This window comes from Pygocentrus nattereri, chromosome 12 (assembly GCF_015220715.1).
Source record: "Pygocentrus nattereri isolate fPygNat1 chromosome 12, fPygNat1.pri, whole genome shotgun sequence".
NCBI lineage: Eukaryota > Metazoa > Chordata > Actinopteri > Characiformes > Serrasalmidae > Pygocentrus > Pygocentrus nattereri.
The window spans coordinates 25,484,682-25,510,766 of record NC_051222.1 but is presented as its reverse complement, the minus strand read 5'-3'; the positions used below and the strand labels follow the sequence as shown (position 1 = coordinate 25,510,766).

Below are 26,085 nucleotides of genomic sequence, written 5' to 3'. Positions count from 1 at the left end.
TGGTATATTTGAAGAAAAAAAAATAATAATAAAAATAAAATAAAATAAAATAAAATAAATAAATAAATAAATAAATATACACACACATACATACATACACACACACGCACATTATATATATATATATATATATATATATATATATATATATATATATATATATATATATATATATATATATATATATATATATATATATATATATATAAAAAAACCACACACACCACTCACACACCCACACCACTAACAGCCCACTTCTGGCATAACCAAAGCAGCAGTACCTGGGGAGCTGGCTAGCATGATTTCTTCCACTGTCTTGGCACTGGTCGCCTCGTTTCCTCCTCACAGCGATGGGGATATTTGCTCTCTCTCTACTGGGTGCAGAGTGGGTTTCACTCTTGCTGCGCTCAGACATCCTGAAGCAGTGCTCTGCCTCTGCGTCACTTCCAAATCCTAAAACAGAGAAAAGATGAGAGGTGAGAAAAATAAAGGGAAGATGGAATTTATGTAATGTAATGAAGTTAAGAAAAGGCTCAGACCCTGGTACCCAGACCACAGCGGGTCTACGATCGTTGTGCAATTTCACCCATGTAAACTGTCCAGGCTACACACCTATGTTTGCTCTCTGGGCTGCGCATTACCAAACACATGCGGAATGAGCTGGTATTTCACACTTACATGAGCAGTGAGAGTGATGCGATGAGCAAGAGGTGTCGAATTTTCATTAACGCATGTTTGATGGTCACAACATTTTAGATGGAAAGCCAAGCAGGAGAGCGAGTTTAAGAGGTTTGAAGTATATTTGATCTAATCTGGGCGATTAGATGCCAAATTAATACACAAATGCAGAAGTAAATAAGGGATTTTTTTTTTTAAATCAAGTACACAAAACAGTGAGTTTGAGTACACAAAACAGAAGGTAGATAATATACATGAGTTCATAAACTGCATTTCACAGACTCTCCCACTAGGCAGCAGCACCTACACCAAAAAAAAAAAAAAAAAAAAAAAAAAAAAAAAAAAAAAAGTGTACAGTGGTACGGTGCAAAACAAAAGACACCAAAAATTTAATTAAAAGTACAGCAATACACTTTCTTTCAGCAAGAAAGTTTCCTTAATTTTTATAATAATTTAAAAGTAACCCATATATTTTTACTGATGGCTTGTTCTTAGTTTTTCAAAGAAATCTGCAGGGATCTTTTTCCACTTCTCCAAAGTTCAGTCTTAAAAGTTATAGTCTGAGAAGACCACCAGCTTGTTTGTTTGATTTGTAAATTGATGCTTTTCCCCCTCAGTAATGACTTCAACAGCTACACATCCCTTCAGACTCCTAGTGGAAGGATGAACAGAAATACCTGTGGATTTTTTCCGATATGACGAACAAGTTGATTTCTTTCCGTATTTATTAAAGATGAAAGCTTTTAATACTGTTTGATGAGAGTTTTGGTTGCTTACCACATCTTGCATGATTGTCAGGAGTCCCATTTTGTCTTCATTTTTTTCCCACTTCTGAAACCTTTTGTTTCTCACTTTTCCTTCAAATTTCCCTTTTCTAATGCAAGTCCTGTACCTTATTTCTTTTGCCCACTCAAAATTCCTCACGCTCCCTTGCAAGCTATCCTTTTGCATGCGCACGCAGTTTTCTATATCAAAGCAAACTTTCCAGAACACAAACAGAGGTACAGAAGTACACATACAACTTCTCTCATTGTACCTACCTTCACTGCCTGCTATGAGTGTACAGTCTGATGCTACGCTCAGCGTTCGTGACTCCACAGAGTCAAGGCTCTCCACTGAATCCTCCCTCCTGTAGCTTGGCTGCTGTGTGCTAAAAAGGTCCTCCTTGTCAGGGTCCCAGTTCTCTCCGTATCCACTGTCCCTTACACTAGGCTTGGGGCAAGAAGACTCCTCTAGTGTCTACAAGAGATGAAAGAGTTGTCTGACAGCATCACCGCAGTCGCCCTATTATTTTTGAAAATTACTGAACCAAGTTACTTAGGAACATGGAGCTGCAACTCAGCAGCTGCTGAGAGTTTTGTGTTTTAAAAAAATTCCAGTAGTTAAAACCTTAATAATATTGCACATACTTGCTCTGTCAACAGTCTATATTTTGTCATTTTCTTGTGAGAGGGAAACAAAGTATAATTAACTGTATCAGACTGCCATAATAAGTCATACCCAGTTTCACCCACCTTGGACAAGGCAACACCCAGCAGGGCTTCAAAAGCTTTGAAGTTGAGCTGTGGTCCACTATAGGAGGGATCTGCTTGGGCCTTCCTACCCAACCAATATATAGTTATAAGAACCTGGCAATGAGGAATAGATACATAAAGATGTCAAGCACAAAATGACTTCACTATTATTCTCAGTTATTGCCCAACGTTAGCAATACAACTATGGAAAGGTTTACAGAGGGTGAATAAAAGAGAGATATACTGTACTCACCAATCTTTTCATTTATCTGCATTTAGCTCTGCTATTCCTTACGTTTTAATACATTGATGTATTGACATTACAGCTTTATAAATAACAGCAAAGCCTAGTTTTGAAACTGCAGCCAAAACTGATCTCTAACCCTCCAGCACCACTTTGTGCGCTCTCTGTGTGTGTGAGGCATGAATGGCTCTGTGTCCCAATGTCCCTTTTGTCTCTTCTCATCCAGAAAACTCTGACCCTCATTGAACACGAACACACACACACACACACACACACACACACGCTAAAGAAGAATGTGGACAGTGGGAAATCTAAGATATTACTGAGAGAAATCTGAGAAAACCACCAGCCACTTCTTCCAAAGTCACATATACAAATTACTGTTGCTGTCTGCACAAAACCTTGTATCTTCATTTTTGTAATTTTTAATATTTTGACATAAATTGAAAATAACGGCTGACCTTCCCGTTGTGTAAAAATGCCACAATGAATTGGCCAACATATTTGTTTTTCCTCTCCCATAAAGTTACCACTTTGGAGACACAAGGTATTGATCTAACAGTTCCTAATAAAAAGCGCCATCACTCTCAGGCAATTAAGCCATTCAAAACGATGATGCAAAACCAGACACAAAACATAAACTTGCTCACATATCCTTCGCACGTCTATAAGCACAGGACATGACTAGATCAAATCTAAATTCACATACAGCTATTTAAAATTCAAATTCACACACAGCAGGCCTTGTTCTGAAATGGACATCACTTTAAATTCAGAAGCACTATTCAAATGCCTTTTCAGCTGGTGTCTAGAAAATTAAAGGAATACTCTGCCATTTTTTTTTTTAACTCAATTTATCTGCCACATCTGTACCGTACCATTAGTTACCAAGACAATCAGTGCACATACCTCTAGTTAAGCAATAACAAACTAGCAATCCCCTGCTTCAGCCTCTGCCTAATAGCTTCTAATGTAAATTGCGTCTATTTAGATGCAGCAAGTCCCCTTGTCACAATCATCTGCATGCTACAAATGAGGCAGATCATAACTTTGTGTGTGGAAGAAACATTAACTTACATTTTTCAGTCTCCTGGTTGTCTCTTCACGCCTGTATGGAAGAGAAGTGACAGAGTCTAACAGAGGTCTACTCACCCAGGCAAAGCAGGTCAGCAGCTTACCATACTACAAATTACAGTAACCGAACCCTCCCAATAGCAGAGGCTGACTGTCATCACTTCAAATGGACTTTTCTTACACTCTCAACACCAACAACAGTCTAGCAAAACATAAAAGAATCAACACGTACTTACCTACAAAGCAGGTGGCTACACAAAATTTAAATAACACTGGACACGTCACATGAGCCACATGTTTGTTTTTACAGACCAGCCAAGGGCTTTCAAAGACACATGCCATCATAAACAACACACTGTAGGCATGGGGATTGCACTCCCCTACTTACTAAGTTCATACTCAGCAAAAACAAGATTGAAAGTACCAGTAATTCCAGGACCTGCTGTTCTCCTAATAATTTAACATTTAACAATTATATAAAAGTATTATATGAATGCACATACATACTATTTGGTTGCACTGTACAAGCAATAAAAGCATGTAAGTGAAAGTCAGTTAAAATTAGCTGACAGATCTTCCATAACATTCGGCCTTAAGGAGGAGTGACCTACTGCGGCTAAATTTGGAAGTCATGCTGTGCACACAACCCCCACCCCAAGCACTGCCTAACACACACATGTAAACACCATCCATTCCTGCAACATCAAGCTTTCAGCAAAACTACAGAACACAATTTACTGCTCAAAATGTTTGCAGCAGGACACGACAAGGATTTAAAAGATGGATCACACAAACTGACAATCATAATGTAAATCATTACTCATGAAAACTATATGACTGAAATGTTCTTCTTCTTTCCTTCGAACTTTTTCAAAATTGTAATCCTGTTGTCTTCCTCCCAAACTGCAGATTCTAGTGGGGGGGGGGACCAATGACCATTTACTTCACTGAACCATATCTGTGTAGAAGTTTAGCTGTACAGGGTGATGCATAAAACTACACACATTTAAGAAAACAGAGCAGCAAACACTTGTTTTTGTTTTTTTTTTAACACAAAAGAAAATCTTTAAAAAGGACAACCCCTTTACCTGTGGCAAGTCACCTGCTTGTGAATCATGCATCCATTAGTCATTTAGGTTTTTGAATAATGTATAACATCTCGCATTATTTCTAGTATTAGTTTATTAATTAAAGAGTACAGAATATATATATATATATATATATATATATATATATATATATATATATATATATATATATATATATATATATATATATATATATATATATATATATATATATATTTTTTTTTTTTTTTTTTTTTTTTTTTTTTTTTTTTAATGAAATTTAATTATGATTAGTTTTCAGTTAATAAATGCCTGTGTGTATCAAAATGTCACTATTAATTACAGAATTATATTACATAGACAAATAAATGGTAACATTATTACAAACTCATCTGCAGATGCACAAAAGCTGTGAATTAGCTAGCATGTAATGCAAAAGCTAGCTAGTCAGTGAAACTCTTAACAACTTTGTGTCATGATGAAAATGTAACAAAATATTTTAGGAGCAATATGCAAAAAGATTATTTTTGCCCCATGTCTCATGGGACTTTATACCCCAATTCACACTCCAAGTATTGTTTTTAAAACAGCTCAAGGGGATAAAAACAGCTCAACTGACCCTAAAAAGTGTCCAGGTACTACTCTCCTGTACAGGCTTAATTTTTATGACCACATTTGAATGGTTACATTTATATATGATATTCTTTCTAAGCAGAGCTTTTTTCATTATCTCCTCTTGAACTGGAATGCTCTAACTGCTGAGTTGCTTAACTCCAAAACTCCAAGTCCACCTGTTTGCCCCACTGAGGGGGAAGAACTAGTCATTCTCCATTTTAACCACAGTTTAAATTAGTGTCATATTTCTGAGGTCAGACCAGTTGTTAGATGTATGTCAGGGGTTTTGACCAATTTAACAACCGGTCATAAGTCACAAGGTCATCCAGCATCCGGTCAAATCCATAAAATAAGCAGAAATGTGGCAAAACACACTTTTTAAATAAATACATGTAAAATGTAAAAGGACCGCTTCCTTTTATACTGGTGATTTATTGTTTGGTGTACACTAGATAGTGTGGATACAGTATTTGCATAATACAGTCCAGCCAGCTCATGTATGAATGATGCTGCCAGCCAACAGTATTCAAATGAGGCCTCCTCCTGCACAGACGAGGTAGATGTATAACCTTTGTTTTAACTTTGCATGGAACTTTCATTGTGAATTGGTGACAGTAATTTTCACCAAGGGTGGTTGATATGGCAAAAACACTTAAAACTTTTTTTCCCCCTCGAACAATACATATCACAATATCCTGATATGGCACAATGCATACGTTGTCTAGGTTTGAAAACTGCAACATTTCACATACTGCACTGCACTAAATCCAAACAAAAAACGTGCAGTATGTGAAATGTTGCAGTTTTCAAACCTAGACACAAGACGTGCACAAAACCAAAGTGTGCAATAAAATGAATCATTATAATTTTAAATAAAAAAAATAAATAAATAATAATAATAATAAAGTGACACCGCCCATCTCCAATCTTCAGCATATCATCTCCAAAACTGTAACTTCACATGAGAAGGTGAAAATGTTCCTAAACTGTAGTGTTCATGTAAAAAAGTCATATTGGAGCATTTCTATTGGTCTATTCTTCATGAAAATTATACTGCATGTAAAGGGCAGTTGCCATATTCAAATGGTACAGAAAAATAAAAAGCACCTCCATGTTTTTTTTTTTGGGGACAGCAACAACATGCTACTTAACTGTTACCATTATCGTGGTAAATTAGTGTAATTTCCTATGATCTTTTCGCTTACCTGACTGTGACACGAGTGGAGACATCCTGCAGATCTCCTGGATGAAAGAGCTGAGAGTCATTCAGCCCAAGTTTCCCACAGGCCTTCAGGAACACATTCACATTGTCCTTCAGAAACCAAATTGGTAACAATTAAATGCAACTTACTACACAAATGAACAGCAGAGAAGAAGACGAGCAGAGAAGATGATCAATAGAGCATGTAAGGTTGGGTTTAGCCTGTAAGTACAATGAGATTATAGTGTGGGGTAGATAGATATGAAAATGTGAAAGGAGAGGTTGTGTGAGTTTCGACATGTCCTGAGGAAGGTAGAGGAGGTACTATAATTGAAGAAGAAGAAAAAGAAGAAGACAATGACAACGACGACTTTACCCCACTTTTTCCACTTTACCTCAAAGTAAATGGAAAGTTAATCAAGAGATGTTTGGTGTCCGAAATTTGCTTCTTTAACTTTACAATGGGGCTACAAGGCTAATGTGGCTGACAATAAAAGCTTAGGCCCCATAATTAGCACTGTGCAAACTATGTTGAGTTGTTAAGTAATCATAAATAGACTTGTAGTTTCTGACACGGTAAGACATACTGTTATCTATGAAAATGAATAAAACAGTAAATTCATGAAATATTGCTATTTTTAACCTATGTGATGGTTTTTTAAGTAAAAGTATATCAACTCCAGTCTTATTTGGCTCCTGCCTTTCCCTCAGACGTCTTGGCTGAGCAACCACATTTGCTGAAAACAGCATAAATTTGAACTCCTGCTTTCAGCTGTAACTTATTACAGAGAGAAAGAAAAGATAGCACTGACCTGCAAGCAAAACCTGTATGCAAATATTTCTATTCCTACGTGGACAAAGATGACTGGAATGAGAGCTGCTCAACCACATCTCTCTGGTCTTACTAAACAGTATCTGAGGTGAATGTGTAAATCATTTTTTCATTTAAACCAAATTATGTCATGCTCACCAAGCCTGCAATGGGTGTAGAAAGCCTGTTCACTCTTTTGATGATCCCTGGCTTGAGCTTGTTAATCAGACTGCATAGAAGTGAATATAGAGAATAGAAACATGAATATCATAACATAAAACAGCTCCAGTTACTCATTAATGTGTCACAACAGCCCATTTTATTGTTTTAAAATGTTTTTTTCAGTAGATAAGTTTCATCAAGCTTATGTAAGAGTAGAGTTACTTTGTGAGAGAGAGGGGAAAAAATGCTGAACAAGAAAGGGCATAGGTTCAAAAGTTCTTCAAAAGGTTTCTGGTTGATTATAAATACATTACTACTTGTTAAGGCTGCACAAATGACCATTTCTTAATAGTTATCACAACATTGGCTTTCGTAACACTTAATCGCAGAAGGCTACAATATGCAACTAACCAGTAAGTAAATTTTTTTTACTGTACATTATGAACATTTTGACCAATCACAGACTCAGGCAAGTCCTTCTATGGGTGTTTTGCTGGGTCACAGGGCTTATATGACCATCAATCATATACTCGTGAAATTTACCACTAGCTTAACTTGGATCCATTAGTTAACACTGTTGCTGTAATAAAAAACATTGTCCCCCCAAATTTGTGAGTTTATCACATTTCACAGCACAGTGTTTCTATTCTGCAGTGCCACATTATATGAAGTAAGCTGTCCAGCTGTACAACGCAAAATATTAGAATCGTAAGATTAGCAGATTACATAAATTACTGTTATTAGACAAGTTTAGATATGGCCAATATTTCCAACCAATATGACATTTATTGCACTCCAGAAGGGCAAAGGTTTAGGTGGCACCTGGCGACTCCAATGCTAAGTGGCTAAGGTTAGTCTCATATCCTAATATCACCCATTGCCAGTCATCCATTAGACAGCTGTGCCATGCCCACCCCCCCCACCTCCCCCTCCTCAGTCTAACTGATTTTGCTGCCAAGTGATTTTAATGTCAGGTAGGTAATACTATGATCTCAGCTTGTAGGATTATAACCAAAATCTGAAATTTCACCCTCATCATGCTGCCCTATTACTTGTGTATTGCAGGATTAACAAAAGCGAATGATCTTGAATTTTTATTCCCTCACTAATGGGGTTACAAAGTCACACTCACTCGCATAATAAGACTCCATTCTCCAGAGCAGATCGGAAGTTACTACTCCCAAACCTTTTCCTGGTCACTTCCTGTTTTGAAAAGAAAACAGTAAAACAATAGCAATAAGGTAACAAAGCACCACAAATCAAGACACAGACAGAACATCCACTGAACCCTAGGAACACCAATTGTGCCCCCTCCTCCTGTGACTTCTCAACTTTTTAAACTGTACTGACATCACTTTAACCACCCCAATAACCACCCAAAGGTAGACGCTTAACGTCAGATTGATAAATTATTTGCATTACGCATCAGACCAATGGGTTTACTCAAGTTGTATGATACTTTACCCCTGAACCATCTCCAGCCTCCATATAACATTATGTTCTTACAGATATTCGGATTTCCACTGATTTTTGATTCACCCTATATATAACTTATTCATGTCAGTTAGTTATGGCAATTTTAGCATTTGCAATACTGATATAGTAAAAACAGCTGCGATAGGTTGCAGTCCAAAGAAAAACAATTCCAAAATATTCACTTTTCAGAAGGCAAAGATGTTCTCAGCTGTATAAAATGTCATGTAAAGAGATTCTATTCCAAGTGATTTTAGAGCATTTCTAGTTGTTCCTTATAAATGGGCTTTCATTTTCACACAATGAACATTCCTCACATTAATTGTCACAAGATGTGAACGACGATGACTGTGCAGAAAAAAAAAAAAAAAAAAAATATGCAGAAAGAAAACACAATCGACAAAAATGGAGATGTTTTTCTGGACAGCGATGATATGCAAAAGAGCCCTGTAACCAAGCTTTGGGGATGAGGATGCAGAAAGATTTTAGAATTTGATCTGTATCGGCAGAGAATGAATGAATAAATGGATGCATAAATGAATGAATGGGTGGAAGGATGGATACATTTCAAACCGATAGCTGATGATGTGTTTATTGTACTTTGGAAGAGCAGAATGTTTAGGTAACACTGGGGTACTAACCTAACAGGTTTACACTGTAATCATTTTACTACATTTGTAACCCTCAGAAATAAATGTTATATTTCCAGAGGTGTAAAATTCACATCCTGAAAGTAAAAAACCTTCCCAGGATTTTTTTCCAACTGCCTGGACAGCTCTGCTTCTCTAGTTAGATCAAACCAGCAGCAGAGCTGTCCAGGCAGTTAGAACAAAATCCTGGGAAGGATTTTTACTTTCTGGACCTGAATTTTACACCTCTATATATTTCTCTGTAATGCTAATCCCTTCTTAACTTTAACACTAGAAGATATGTACATGAAGCACGCACACACACACACACACACACACACACACACACACACACACACACACACACACACACACACACACACACACACACACACCTCAGCTAAATCATTTTTGAGCATGATAAGAGCATCCTGACCACTTGAGTGAGGTTTCTTTGATATTGCCATTTAATTTAGACAATCCAAAAAGTCACATCAAACGTTCACAAATGTGCTGAATGACACTCCAGCTACACTTTCCTAAAGAGCATCACCAAAACACCCAAGTGCAGCACAACCACACACATTGACAGCAGCAAAGATTTCACATCCATCAACATCAACTGATCTGGACCATTTCATCAAAGCTACCATTCAAGCTTCGCTGACATTACATTAACCGATGTACATTCAGCTAAAGACCACACGAAGGGCCCCAATTCACAAAAAAACAGCAAATGCAAACAACAACCCCTCCACTCCACCACAAATGTGTAGTGTTTGAAAAGGTAAACAACCAATCAGTCATCTGACCCTTAGTCACACGGTGCACTGGGCATTAGCACATTAGGCACACAAGGAGCCCTGCTGCAGGATGCGGCTCTGAGGGCCTTTGTGCTCACGATTGAGGGGCACTGAGGCATCCATATCCAGTGCATGCCCACATCTTGTGCCCCCTCGCATTAGCTTGTTTGAGCACATGGAATGTAGCCCTGTTAATGACCAGCTCTCCACAACCAGGAGGTGGTCAAGCTCAAAAGAGGCAGTATAATGAGAGCAATAAAAGGATTTTCTGAAATGGTGAAAGGACAGTGCACTTCACAAACAATAGCGTTTTCTTTTCTTAGTTCAACAGCAAAGCAGCTGACGTAGACATGTTTGCTGTTGCACTCATTGTTTCTGTATGATGCAAGTTTGCAAGTGCACTGTAAACTAAGCCAGGTAAATCAACTAGGATATTTGTGAAGTAAGTGATCATAACGATCTGGTGCATTTTAACTCGCCCAAGTAGAGCAGCAAGCCAACACACATGCCTAAAATAATCGTGAAAGTGGAGATAAAGGAAACGGCATCACTTCTATACAGGAAATGGTGGTTTAGGCCATACCAACACTAACACATCCTGCTCTGGTTACTACAGAAACATAAATAATCATTTGATGTGAACTTAGCGCATTTGCTCAAGTTATGCAAATGAAAACAAGCTGCATATTGCATGCTCTCGCCACAAAAGCCAACAAGAAGTAATAAACTTCAGATAGCACAGAATATTTTGGGTTTAAACAGGAAACGAAGGCTTTACTTAAGCCCAAGTGCATTACATCATTATTCAAAGCGATTAGAATTACCACATGGCTATAAAGCCATAAAACACTTCACAGACTCACTGCAGTCGTTTGTGCATATGTTTGTCCAGTGATGTGCTATCAGAGCTCCGCCACAAAGCAAATGTTTGGTCAAGACATTAAAGCATAAGTGACCGCATTCATCACTAAAGATCTCATTCCTCACCTCCACTGTGCATGTTCATATTGTTCTACACGGACATCACATAAGACCACGGGTGACATTAAGAAGCCCACACTGACCACCACTATTCCAAACACATAACCGCTCTGACAGAAGCGTGTGATCAGCGGGACCTTAAGGGCCCTCTTCCCTGAACAATTCCAGGTTTCGTTTCAGCCCCAACACAGCTAACCCAGTTCCTCGGCTCTTCAGGAGCTGGATGGACTGGACTTCAGAAACCACTAACATCTCACTTACCTCCACCCAGCGCTGAGCCTCAGCAAAGGCCACCTCACAGCTGAGCGTTGACTGCTCCCTCCACTCCATCTCCGATCACCTCCCAGTCTCTGTGGAGTACAAGTGGGAATTCCAACAATGTCCCATAATTCAGTGACTGAGGTATAAACAAAGTCATTCAAGTTAATGTAAATTTACACACAGAGACATTTAGACGCGTTTACAGTAGTGGTGACAGGACCCAGGGGTTATGATCTTCACAACACCATAATTTTAGTTACTATCAGTGATCCCACTCACATCTCCTCAGCTTCAAGATGCAATGACAAAAACGGTGGAAAGTCTGAAAAATGTGTTTTCTTTGGGGACCATTTTGCCAAACAGCTTCATCTACACCACCAATTCTGTTTAAAAACACATTTTAGGCCAAGAGCTTGTCTCAGAAGTTTCACAAAACGACGTCTGAGACATCAGGCAACATCTTCACAACCTCTGCGTGCAGCAGCTTTCAGAGAGGAAGCCGTCTGAGATGTGAAACACTTCAGAGGTCTGGTTCCTATCACCACCTCTGTGGAAACATCTTACTCTGTGCTCCAGAAACGAGCATTTCACACCAAAGCACTCCGTCTCTGACTGGGTTTACACCTTAATGACTGAAATAGGCCTACGACGAAAAGCTGGAACACCTGTGGAGCTTCTCGTTAAGAAAACTTCAGGACACTAAACGGCCCGACTCTGCGACACATATAAGGCGTTAATTTATAAGCTCCTCTGTTTTCTGAAGTCGCTCCTCGCGCTTTCACCCGAACGCTGTGGTAAAACCGCGAGGCGCGCGCATCTCGCCTCGAGGAGCACCTTGATTTTGCCGCCAACGCACCTGATTCACCTGTCCTGCTCCTGCTGTCGGGGCCAGTCCCGCCAAAGTGTCAGCAAAGTGCACAGTCCACCTTCCCCGTGAGCCGAAAACGCGAGTACAAGAAGTGCCGCTTAGAAGTGATCGATATAAACGCTGGCAGCAAAAACAGGACGGCAGGTGGGGTTTGAATCTCCTGCCAGAGTGAAGACGCTTTAACACAGAGGTCCCGCCCTCTAGCGATAAGAGCTCACAGGCACTATTTGAACTGCAGATGTACCACCGAGATCTACCAGAAGATGGCGCCAAATACGAAGTTTGAAAAATGTTGGGCCAATAGCGACAAAAACACAGCAGATCAAGATCAAGAGCAAGATCACCTCAGCCTGGATCCGCTGCACCACGAGAACCACCGCATGATGTTCAGCTGCAAGCAGATTCACTCAGACTGAGTTCCTGAACTCAGATATTCCCAGCTAGATAAACAGTGCTCATCTGAGCCAAAGTGGACTCTTTGAGCCAACCGCTTTCGCTAATATCTCTGCTGCGGAGTGAACTATTTGGGAAAAAATGTTTAATTGCTATTTTTTGGACTCAAATTGTGACTGCGATTTAAACTGCAACCTTTTTAAGTGTTCTTGTTCTGTTTGGTTGCCTCCGATTGGTCTAACTCCTCTCCAGGCAGTTCACGAGCTCTGTGTTAGTAGGTTTAAGTTTCCCACTTAAAGCGTAAAACAACATTTTTGATAATGTAGGCAATAAATTTAACAAATGTAGTTTTGTAGATTTGAAAATTGCAGTCTCTTAAATTGTGATTTCATCTAAAAATGATTGAGCCTGGCTCTGCTGTGGAATGAGGATGCTACTTAGGCACAAATATTAATAAAGAGGTGTTTCTAACCTTGTGCATGATATGGCCACGTTGTTGTAGTAAAATTAAAATATTATAATTATATCAATATTTGAGAGACATACGCAATGCACTAGCAGAGAAACATTTATAAGTGCTATCAAAAACTCTTTATCTGAACCGTCGCACGCTATGCTGCACTACATCCAATTACACAGAAGCAACTGATCAGTGTTGGTTAACTTTGACGACAGTATATTGCACATTGTTTATTATGACAACAACATTTACATCATCATTTATTGTCCAAATGATCATGTTGCTCATCCCTAGGTGTAACTAGGCTCTTGGGCCCTTTGCCCCTGCCCATGCAAAAATTACTTTCAAATAATAAAACAGCTGTCAAGGCAGGCCAGTCCACCCACTAGCATCTCATGTGAAATGTGAACCTATGTTTATGCTGAATATGTATATAGCAGCAAACGGTAATATTAAAGGCCTTCAGAGAAGAGGCTTAATAATTTCTATGAAATAAAAAATGCATGTAATTTAGTTCATTTTCATTTGATAAAATTGTGAAACAGTCATTTTAATTTTAAAAGTGTTCTTACATTATTGCCTTCTGTATATTAGGGACTTTTAGTTTGGCACAGACAGGATAGAGTTTGTAAGGTAGTGGTCGAGTTGGGTGAACGATTTTCTGTGCTCTGTCTTTTATTTGATTATTTTTGCCCATTACAAAGTTAGTAGTCCAGTCCTCTGCTGAGTTTCTGTAAGATTGCTCTTACATGACCTTGCCTTGACCACCTACCGGGAATATTTATTGGTGGCTACAACAGTGTTGCTTTGCTTTGGGCATTCGTTTAGAGTTTCTGTGGACTGCATGAATTGTATCTGCACAGAATATCTTTATAACCTTTGGGTGTTTTTTTCACCCATGTGTGAGTTTTGTTTTTGGAGCACTATTAGTCAGTTTTTACTGATGCTTCAGCTGCACTTGATGGTGTGTCTGCTAGCTGTCGTCCAGTGCTTAACACCACGTTGCATTGCTAAGTCATTCATGTCCTCACAGCGACACCCTGTGCCGGATATTGTGCGGAGGACTGCTTGATCTGCTTGAACAGCTATATAAATAAATCTTGGACAAAACCTATTTGCAGACTCCATAAGTGTCCTAAAGGCAAGAGACTTTGTTGGAAAAAAGATGTACAACACAAAAATAAGCCTTTTGCATTAAGATCAGGATTTTTGGACATGGCTCAGGATGCAGTGACAACCCATACTGTACATTTCAAAGTTGTCTTGCCATCAGATTTCACTGGGGATGGCCATGAAAGTTTCTCTCAGTGGGCAATTAGACATCTCAGGCTCATTGTCTGTGTCACTGCACCTTGGCCCTCACATTTTAATTGTAGACATGTATGTCATAGGCCCTCCTGGGGCGGAACTTTTTCAGGACACATGGTGCATTAGTTGACACAGCCTCAGGTGCCTTTGTGTTTTGGCATGAAAGAATTCCCCTACTTAGCTCTTCCCAAGCACTGCCCTTTCACTTCAGTGTGTCCCTGCTGTCACCAGTCTCAGTTGCAGTTGTGGTGCCTTCCTCAGTTCCCCTGTCCAAGTGATATTGGAGGTGAGCTCCATGGATTCCAAGGCATTTTTGAACTCAATGTGCCCTTTGATAAGGCCTTAGCTGTTACAGACAATTTCTCTATGGTTGAGAATGGCCTCACAGTAGTTAATTTACCTAACCCAACTCACAGAGGTGTTGAGCTACCCAGAAACACCAACATAGGTTAGTTCTACTTAGTGCGTGATATGTCATCTGATTTTTTTGTGTCAGTTGAATGCTCTGTACCTCAGGTTAGACTGTCATCTCCCATGTGCAGCTTACCCAACATTAAAAGAGACATTTTCACTTCCAATTAATTGAAACAAGCAGAATCGCTACTACATGCCAGTCAAGATGTTTTCAGCACTAGCCCTACTGAGCTAGGTAGAACAGATCTGATTAAGCACAGAAAAAGTACTAGCTATAGTCCATGGACCTCTCCTGTTATATTGGTCCATTAAAAAGGTGGCTCGTACAGATTTTATATTGATGTTTGAATTCTGTCACAGTCAAAGACACACATCTCTTGTCGTGTGTAGACAACAGCCTGGATGCCCTCTCTGGAACCAAATTGTCAGTACATTAGACATGTCAAATGGCAATTGGCAAAGTGAATTGCTGGAATCTGATAAAGGCTAAACAGTGATCACAACAGTCTGCATTGGTCTAAAATTCTAGAGTACTTAGATGACATTATTGTCTTCAGTAAGATTTTCAAAGATAATCTCATTGATCTCCATGATGTTTTTAGCAGGCTGCACCAAGCAGGTCTCAAACTTCGTAAGTGAAAAAGTTCTGAATTGGCCATATCCCACTACAGCCATTGAGTTAGGGCTTTCATAGGCCTTTGCTCATACTTGTGCTGTTTTATCAAAGGCTTTGCAGAGAAGGCAGCCCTGTTACACAGACTGACTTATTCTCATTGACTGACCCCCTTTATACTCTATAGTGACGCATCTCGTGATGCAGTTGGTTATTCCTTTGACCAAGAGCAGCATGATGTTGAGAGGGTAGTAGCCAGTGACAGCCATGTGTAGAATGCTGCTGAATGGAATTGGTCCACATTTGACCGAGAATGGTGAGCAATTGTTTGGTCGCTTACTTACAAGTGTGTCCTTTTGTAATCATCACTGACCACTGTCCTTTACACATCTCCAGAAGATACCCATTGACCGAAACTCCAAAGGACGCTGAGTACGTTAGGCCTTAGAGCTCGACATATATGATTAGGTCATGGTCTGAGACATGGAAATGCAGACTCGCTCTCCAGGCATCCATATAATGATCATCCACCTCCTACCTCTGACTCTGGTTGCATGGAACTTGCCAATCCAGTGAACATATAGCTTCCTATGTCAAAGGCCACTGTAACAACTCACTCTGTTCTAGTTTTTTTGTCCAGACTTTCTCAGTAGACATCCTTCAATGTCAAAAAGATGATGCCTCACCGAGTGTAGTGTGAGAGTGGTTGGAAGAAGGAAAGACTACTGGCATGGACTCTCAGGAAAAGTCCCCCAGAGTTAAAAGTTTACTGGCGACAGTTCACCAGACTGTGTTTGCAAAATGGCAAAATCTACCAGCTTTTCTCTAACAATCCTGATGAGTCACCCACTCTTTACATTGTTGTCCTAACCAAGCTCATTCCTAAAGCGCTTCAGTTTTTGATGGACATCTCTCAGTGGGCCACCTTTGTCACAAAAAGACCCTTTACAGGGCTACAGAACACTTGCCTACTCATTCCAGGAGCTTTATTGTCCCCTAATGGGAAAAAAGTGTATGTTACATATATGCCTATTTTAAATTTGACGCCAGCAACACATTTCAAAAAAGTTGGGACAGGGGCATGTTTACCACTGTGCTGCATTAACAACACTGTGTAAATGTTTGGGAGCTGGGGAGAACAACTGCTGTAGATTTGAAAGTGAAATGTATGTTTGTTTTATAATGCATCAGATGTTTACAATGGGTGATAGGCCTGTACTGCAGGCAGGCCAATTGAGCACACAGGCTCTTTAACTCTAGAGCTATGCTGTTATAATACATGCAGAGTGAGGTATGATATTGTCTTGCTGAAATAAGCAAGTCCTTCCCTTCCCTGAAACCTGTATTTCAAAACCAGTGCCTCCTGAGGGCTCAAAGATCACGGCCAGCAAATACTGTTTTTAGCCAGAGATTTCTCTGAATTTTTTAATGATATTATGTATGGTAGATGATGAAATCCCCAAGTGCTGTGCTATTTCATGTTGAGAAACATTATTGTTGAATTATTGCTCTATTTGCCCCTGCAGTCACAGTCACACCACACAATGGTGAACCCCTCATCATTTTTACAACTAAAAGACTTTGGGATACTCATTTTATACCCAATCATGTTACTGATCTGTTGCAAATTAACCACCAGCTGTTTTTTTTTTTTGCATTACACAGCTTCACCAGTCCTTTACCAGTCTTTTGTTGCCCATCTCAACATTTTTTGAAAGGTGTTGCTCGCATCAAATTCAAATGGGCTTATATCTTTCAAAAAATCCTAGTTTTAACATTTGATATGTTGTGTTTGTACCATTTAAAATTAAATACAGGGTTTAAATGATTTGCAGATAATTGCATTTTGTTTTTTGAAATTTACATTTCACACAGCTTCCCTACTTGGAAATGGGGTTATATTTAAACTCTGCAAATATTGTAGCACTACTGTTATTTCTGAATATATAGTCGGAAAAGGGCAGAATGGTCTGTCCAGGTCGGGAGTGAATTCTTGCCCCAAGTGGAGGAGTTTAAATATCTTGGGATTTTGTTCACGAGTGAAGGAAGGATGGAGTGAGAGGTTGACTGGCGGATTGGTGCGGCGTCTGCAGTAATGCGGACCCTATACTGGTCCGTCATGGTGAAGAGAGAGCTGAGCCAGAAGGAGAAGCTGTCAATTTACTGGTCAATCTACGTTCTGACTCTCACCTATGGTCACGAGCTTTGGTGGGGTTTTTTAGTGACTGAAAGAACAAGATCGCGGATACAAACGGCCAAAATGAGCTTTCTCCGCAGGGTTGCCGGGCTCTCCCTTAGAGATAGGGTGAGAAGATCAGCGATTCGGGAGAGGCTCGGAGTAGAGCCGCTGCTCCTCCACATTGAGAGAAGCCAGTTGAGGTGGCTCGGGCATCTGGTAAGGATGGCCTCTGGATGCCTCCCTAGGGAGGTGTTCCAGACATGTCAGACGAGGAGGAGACCCCGGGGAAGACCCAGGACATGTTGGAGGGATTATATCTCTCTCAACTGTCTTGGGAACAAGTATCCCAAGAGGAGCTGGAGGAGGTGGCAGGGGAGAGGGAGGCCTGGGCCTCTTTGCTTAGGCTGCTGCCCCCGCACCTGGACTCAGATAAGTGGTTGAGGATGGATGGATGGATGGATGGATGGATACTCTTATTTATTTGTTATATTAACTTTGTTTGGAAACAACAACTAATCAAACTGAAGGACTAATCTGTTAGATTAACTACTGATATAATTAGGAACTGACCATGGAATTAAATAGAGGTCTACACTCCTGTGGAATCCACCACAGGACCCATTACAATATCTTGCAGCATGGGATTAATTTTCAGTGTGAGAGAGGGCAGGAAACCAGCCCACTGCAAAGCAACTGATCAAAGTATAACATATTTATGAATAGAGTATGTCAGAAACTGGATGTCAATTTGCCTTGATGGAACCGTGCAGGAGCAGGCCAAAATGTTTTGTTTGCAGGCAGGTGTGGGACAAATATTTCAGATTTTCTGGGAGTGAAAAGAAAAGAAAAATCAGTCCCGCGCAGACCTCTAAAATGAATTCACTATAGGCCTTCTGCAGTGTCATCAATACACCACTGATGGTGAACATGAGTGGTAGCCTAACAAGGTTTCAGTCAGTTAGACAGGGAAAACAGCTGCAGCTCTAGGTCAGGACTCTCACTGAAGGAGATAATGAGTGCGTTGACATGCACTTAATAATCCAATCATAATTTGATTATTGCAGTTATCTGATTATTGAAATGGTCACGTGAACAGCATACTCCCATTTCTTAGATCGGAGTATAGTCGTAAATGTATGGAATGTATGGAATTCCAATTAAGAAAGTCAACATGGAGAGATGTTTTTTTAGCTCAGTAGTCTGATTTCTCAGTGCATGTAAACTCTTACCTGGATTTCTTTCGGATTTCTCAGTCTGCGCCTGTGCGAAAACAGACACCAGTATCTGAATACCTAAGTGCATGTAAACGTGTTGATCAGTTTACTAACATAATATGATTATTAAGTATAAAACTATGTAAAATGATTTGATTGATTTTTTTATGGCCATTTATAGTCCAAAACGAAGGCCTAGCTCTGATAGTGATGGTTCGTGACTGTGTAGCACTTAATCTTTGAAGGTCTTTGACCTCAGACACGGCGTGCTCCAGATGTTAAGCATGTTAAACCATCTCATTAGAATAAAACTGCCTCTAATATACTTGCATTTTTTGAATGAGTTTTTTTAAAACACTAATCTACCTTTTAAGTGCAATTAAGAGTGCAATAAAACTAATGTAGCTAGATGGAACAGAATCAGTGAACAAGGCCTTTGCTTGATCTGAGATCAGTTTTCAGCAGTTGGAGCAAGAACAGGAAGCGCTTCACCCAGCGACAGGAAGTTCTGTAACCAGAGCTGGAGCAAAAAGCAAGACTGTCTGCCCACTGGTTTCCTGTGTGACTAGCCCGCTGTCTGATAATCACACATACACACGTACACTCACACACATTGTTGCATGCACACAAACTCATGCATCTGATAGTCGCGCCATATTCAGATGGCTAGGTGCTAACCATTTCCTCACTGTATGCAAACATCAGACTACTGGTGACAGACGCATGTCTGATCTTGGTAACAATGATTTTACACCTGTTTTCCAGCTACACTTAAAAGCGTAAGGTTATATTTGAAGCGGGAAGCTGATTTTCATCAGCAACAAAGCTTAAACTTTTTACCTTCAGTTTTCACTTCCCATTTGTGGTTAATAAGCCAGAAAAGGATACACAACACTATTTGTCAGTGTTACAGTTAGGGCTGTTACAATTAATCAATTAAACTTCATTACTTAAATATCTATTATTATCTATTAAAATAGATCTTATTGATAATTCAGCAGGGATGTGTGTATTTGGGTGTATATTTTTATTTAGTTTTTTAAAGGGAAATTCGACCAGTTTAACGTTTCTGCATAATCACTAATATGTAAACAAAATCATGCAGTGCTTTTGTGCCTTGCAGAATTGTTCTGATGATCAGCGGTGATAGAAACCATATTTTAACAAATGAAGCTCTTACTTACATTCAGACGACTGATTAAAGGGGAATTTGACAGAATTTTCAAATCATAATTTCATAATTCAATCATTAAGATGTAACCAACAGCCTTTAGAGTCCTCTGATGTGAAATGCTCCACTGCAGAGAAATATGCAGACATTTGAAGTGTTTAATATCTCAGCTTTGTGTAGCGCTGCCTCACTGAAAGCTACTACACAAAGCTGCTACAGATATTTTGCCTGATATCTGAGACTTTGTGGCCTAAAACCAAAATTTCACTCATGACAGAAACAAGCATGCAAGGCAAAATAGCACCCAACAAAACATTTTACCACTATTTTTATTATTATTGATTTAACATAAAAAAACCTCAGATGACACATTTAGGTCCACTGGTCATTTTGGACAGTAAATCAACGTGATTCAATTTACACCAAACATAGTCAAAATTACACTAACACTGTAAAGAGAGCCACTTTCTACAATAAACCATTTCACATGAAAGCACACCTTGAAAAAACGCCTTGGAAGACTTTTTTATTGTTCAGCCTTTTTAGAGTCCATATCCTACATTTTTTTTTCTTCATTTTATTTTTTCCCCTGAGGTCCGTCTATAATATTTGTGCAGTTGTATGTGCCAAAAATGGTTACAATTCATTTTCACACGTCCACATTCCAACCTCTCTTTATCCCTAAGATTCGATCAGCGTGTTTTGTTGCTGTGCTTTTAAGACTGACATATGTAAATGAGCTGTGTTCTGATTGGCTGTCCTGTATTGTGCCACTTTCAAAAAGCACTCAGAACTGAAAGACTCCTTATAACTTGGAGTTGCTGAAACGGTGGAGATAAAGTTATGTAACCTGAACAGGCAGCATATATGTAAATTATTTGGTTCTCATGACATCACAGAAACCATAAACTCAGAGTATTTTTTTCTGCAATGTTTCCATACATGGACTGAATGGACTGGAGAGTGCATGGTACATTTGGAAACTTTGTTTACATCTTACTCTTTTATTTCGAAAAAGCAAGGTCAGAATAAAACATCAGAATAAAACATCAGAATAAAACATCAGAATAAAACATCAGAATAATCAGTAGTCTACATGGACAGAGACGGCAGTAGTTGCGATCTTTGATGTGGTTGAAAATCTGCATGTTTCCACTCAGAAACATGTGCACATTCAAATGAAAAGGTCAACAGCTATGTAGAGGCATATAGAGAGGAGGTCACACTGGTTTTTATGTAGCCTGATTTGAACCTCTGCTTTTCTGCTTTGAGCTTTGAGAGGGATCTCTTACCACAAAAAGAACATCCGTCTGTCTCGCGCTCTCTCTCTCTCTCTCTCTCTCTCTCTCTCTCTCTCTCTCTCTCACTCTCTCTCTCTCTCACTCTCTCTCTCTCTCACTCACTCTCACTGTCAGGTGTGCTGTCATCTCATAGCACTATAGGGAGACACTTGAGAGACCTGGCCTTTTTACTAATTGCTGTAACATGTGCCTCTCTCGCCCTCATAGCAAAATAACACTCAAAATGGAAAAATAACCATGTAGCATTTGCATTCAGGTATGTTCAGAGTCTTCCAGTGGTTCTATCAGAGGACATGCATGGTTTAGATCACATGTTCATGACCAGTCTTGCTTTCTGATGAAATGTTTGATTTTACTGTTTTTATTTAACATAGAAAAAAAAATATTTGAAAAGGTTTTGTTAACATGAAACAGCTGTTCACTAATAGTTTAGACGTACGTAGCAGTGCTCAGCTTCATGTCCATCCAAGTGTCTTCTTTGCTATGAAGAGTAGGTTTTGATTAAAAAGGGCCCTGAAAAATTAATTTTGAAATAAGAGTTTAATGTAGAATATCAACATTGGTTCCAAGCTCATCATTCATGCCACTGTCCATAGAGTTCATATATGGAATCTAAGCTGCAAAAACTTGTTTTGAATTCATTTTTTGTGATGTCACAAAAACAAATGCATTTATATCCAGCGGTATACAAGTTCAACATCGGATTTAGTATAAAATGCACCAAAACTTCTGCACAGGCCACATTTCCCCCAATATGTTAAATTCAGCAAATAAACAGTAATTGTGCATTAAAATGTTCAGAAGTGTTCAGAAGTGTGTTCTCTGTGGAGGATGTATTTATCATTTTCACTTAGAAAATCACAAGACATCATTTGACCAGGGGTGTCCAAACTTTTGCATGCACCTGTATATCTGCCTATACAGCAGTTTAGCTTTGTCCATTGACGCAGAAGTTATAAGGAGAGTTTCGGCCTAGACTGGTTTTAGAATGAGGTACAGTACAGGGCAGCCAGTCAGAACAGAGCTCATTTAATTATTTCAACCCTAAAGGCAATTTAACACAAAGACCTTGTTTAATACTAGGGGATAAAATGAGGTTGTAAAAAGGTAATGAAAAAAATTTTAAAGTGTATTTTTTTGTGTGAAAATATGACTATTTTATTGCATAAAAACATACAAACATCATATGAGGTCTTCAGGGGCAAAAATACAAAAACAAGAATATATGGAAAATCTTAGGCCCCATTATGCTCCATCTCAACAATCAGACTTTTATATAATTGTGCCAATAACTAACAATGAATTGGAAATTTGGAACCAAATTGGATCTAAACATCTACTTTAGCTTTGAAACAATGAAGCAATGAAGCCGTTGTTGCTGTATACTTGGACTCTAGGAATACTCCCCTTCAAGGCAAAATGAATCTTTGTTGAATTACTGTAAGTAATTGAGACATTCAAGATTTAAAGTTGCCATATTGAAGGTGTTGTGGAGCTTCAGCAGACAAAAACAATCCCTCTCTTTGTCTTCGAGTGTGTGGTTTCATGGCAAGAGGGAGTTGTGCATTCAGTTTCTTCCAAGAGTCAGACGACAAAATGAATATCGATGTCCGAATAAATAAATGAGTGCATTTGCGTGAATGAGCTCTGTGGACTTGCGTCAGAAGCATTCAGTCAGTAAACAATGAAGTCTGAGGCCACTGCCAACAAAATAAACATCTGGTCGGATCTGCTAGCCAGTTTTGTACTGTACACAGATTTACAGGATCGGTATCTTGCTCTACTTCTCACTCTGTCTATCTGTCTCTCTCACTCTACCATTTCCTCACAGCTGCCAATAACGCAGAGGGAGTTCAGCGGATCATTTTTATTACTATTTATCATTCTGGATTTTTATTACTTCTGTCTGCTCTTGACTTGAGCTTAAAGGAGCAGGTTAGCAAAATTTTGAATTTACAGCACTTTCCCCTCACCCCAAACATAGTCAGCGAGCCAAGACATATTAGGTGTCAGTGATTTCTTTAACTTTTACTTTTTAAAAATGAAGCTAATGCAGCAAAAGTAATAGAAGCTTATAGCCAATCACAAACTCGCTTCAAACCGCAGTTGTGCAGTTATCATAGTGAATACTAATAGTAGCCATATATATATATATATATATATATATATATATATATCCATCCATCCATCCATTATCTAAGCCGCTTCTCCGTCAGGGTCGCGGGGGGTGCTGGAGCCTATCCCAGCAGTCTTCGGGCGGAAGGCAGGATACACCCTGGACAGGTCGCCAGTCCATCGCAGGGCTATATATATATATATATATATATATATATATATATATATATATTGCTGCTATCTCCAAAATGGTAACTTTACAAGAGAAGAATAAACCTTAATTATTTTTACTGCTAGGCAGTGGGACCAGACTTTTTTACAAAAATATTTATTTATTTTGTTTGTTTGTTTGTTTATTTTGGTCCATTCATCATGATATTGACACACAACAGGCATTTCCAAATCATTGTTAGTTACTTGCACAATTATATAAAAGTAATAGCCTAGATTATTTAAGTCTGACTGTTGGAATTGGGCTTGGAGTAATGATGGATACAAAGGAGCATAATGGGGCCTAAGATTTTCCATATATTCTTGTTTTTATATTTTTGCCCCTAAAGTCCACATATGATGTTTGTATGTTTTTATGCCCTAAATTAGTCATATTTTTACACAATAAAATACACTTTTACACTTTTACACTGTCAACCAGCCAAGACATAATAGGTGTCAGTCATTCTTTAACATTGACTGTTTAGAAATGATGCTAATGTAGGACAAGTAATAGAAGCTTAAATAAAACTTTTTTACAAGTAACCTTGGGCCATTTATTTTGGTCCATTCAACATGAAATGGACACTCAACAGGCATTTTTAAATTATGTCAAAAATTGAAAAATGAGATGACAATCAATTTCACATGCTGTTGTGCAAATGGAACAGACAACAGGTGGAAATTATTGTCAATTAGCAAGACACACTCAATAAAGGAGTGGTTCTGCAGGTGGGGACCACAGAGCACTTCTCAGTACCTTTCTGCTTTCTGGCTGATGTTTTGGTCACTTTTGAATGTTGGTGGTGCTTTCACACTCGTGGTAGCATGAGACGGACTCTACAACCCACACAAGTGGCTCAGGTAGTGCAGCTCATCCAGGATGGCACATCAATGCGAGCTGTGGCAAGAAGGTTTGCTGTGTCTGTCAGCGTAGTGGCCAGAGGCTGGAGGCGCTACCAGGAGACAGGCCAGTACACCAGGAGACGTGGAGGAGGCTGTAGGAGGGCAACAACCCAGCAGCAGGACCACTACCTCCGCCTTTGTGCAAGGAGGAACAGGAGGAGCACTGCCAGAGCCCTGCAAAATGACCTCCAGCAGGCCACAAACGTGCATGTGTTTGCACAAACGGTTAGATACTGACTCCATGAGGATGATATGAGGGCCCGACGTCCACAGATGGGGGTTGTGCTCACAGCCCAACACCATGCAGGACGCTTGGCATTTGCCAGAGAACACCAGGATTGGCAAATTTGCCACTGGCGTCCTGTGCTCTTCACAGATGAAAGCAGGTTCACACTGAGCACATGTGACAGACATGACAGAGTCTGGAGACGCCATGGAGAGTGATCTGCTGCCTGCAACATCCTTCAGCATTACCGGTTTGGCAGTGGGTCAGTAATGGTGTGGGGTGGCATTTCTTTGGAGGGCTGCACAGCCCTCCATGTGCTCGCCAGAGGTAGCCTGACTGCCATTAGGTACCGAGATGAGATCCTCAGACCCCCTGTGAGACCATATGCTGGTGCGGTTGGCCCTGGGTTCCTCCTAATGCAGGACAATGCTAGACCTCATATGGTTGGAGTGGCTGGAGTGTGACAGCAGTTCCTGCAAGATGAAGGCACTGAAGCTATGGACTGGCCCACCCGTTCGCCAGACCTGAATCCGATTGAGCACATCTGGGACATCATGTCTCGCTCCATCCACCAACGCCACGTTGCACCACATACTGTCCAGAAGTTGGCGGATGCTTTAGTCCAGGTCTGGGAGGAGATCCCTCAGGAGACCATCTGCCACCTCATCAGGAGCTGCCCAGGCGTTGTAGAGAGATCATACAGGCACGTGGAGGCCACACACAACACTCAGCCTCATTTTGACTTGTTTTAAGGACATTACATCAAAGTTGGATCAGCCTGTCGTGTGTTTTTCCACTTTAATTTTGTGTGTGACTCCAAATCCAGGCCTCCATTGGTTAATAAATTAGATTTCCATTGATGATTTTTGTGTGATTTTGTTGTCAGCACATTCAACTTTGTACAGAACAAAGTGTTCAATGAGAATATTTCATTCATTCAGATCTAGGATGTGTTATTTGAGTGATCCCTTTATTTTTTTGAGCAGTGTATATATATGCATATATATATATATATATATATATATATTACAGAGATGTACAGAGATTATTTGACTTGGACTGGAGACCTACAACACATGAAATTTCAGACTGAAAAAAAAAACACACATACAATGTCCAAAACAATTATAATAAGTTTATCTGGCATTAATTGTCACTTGAGTGGGGTGATGATTTAGGCATGCTGTTTGCATA

General features: G+C 39.6%; 1 protein-coding gene across 9 annotated transcripts in view; it reads right to left on the bottom strand.

Annotated features, from left to right (window-relative positions):
- The window catches only part of lmo7b (LIM domain 7b), a 40,242-nt gene extending 27,653 nt beyond the window's left edge, over positions 1-12,589 (bottom strand). For 8 of the 9 annotated variants that reach the window (XM_017715120.2, XM_017715118.2, XM_017715121.2 and 5 more), the window contains exons 1-9: positions 12,370-12,588; positions 11,514-11,602; positions 8,499-8,569; positions 7,364-7,433; positions 6,398-6,504; positions 3,514-3,544; positions 2,193-2,306; positions 1,719-1,917; positions 282-453 (exon numbers count right to left, since the gene is read on the bottom strand). In XM_017715120.2, the coding sequence (XP_017570609.1) occupies positions 282-453; positions 1,719-1,917; positions 2,193-2,306; positions 3,514-3,544; positions 6,398-6,504; positions 7,364-7,433; positions 8,499-8,569; positions 11,514-11,582 (833 nt within the window). In that variant the 5' untranslated portion in view covers positions 11,583-11,602; positions 12,370-12,588. Of the gene's footprint in view, positions 1-281; positions 454-1,718; positions 1,918-2,192; positions 2,307-3,513; positions 3,545-6,397; positions 6,505-7,363; positions 7,434-8,498; positions 8,570-11,513; positions 11,603-12,369 lie in introns of all 9 variants that reach the window. The other variant, XM_017715126.2, reaches the window with a different exon arrangement.
- Between the last annotated feature and the right edge of the window lie 13,496 nt (positions 12,590-26,085).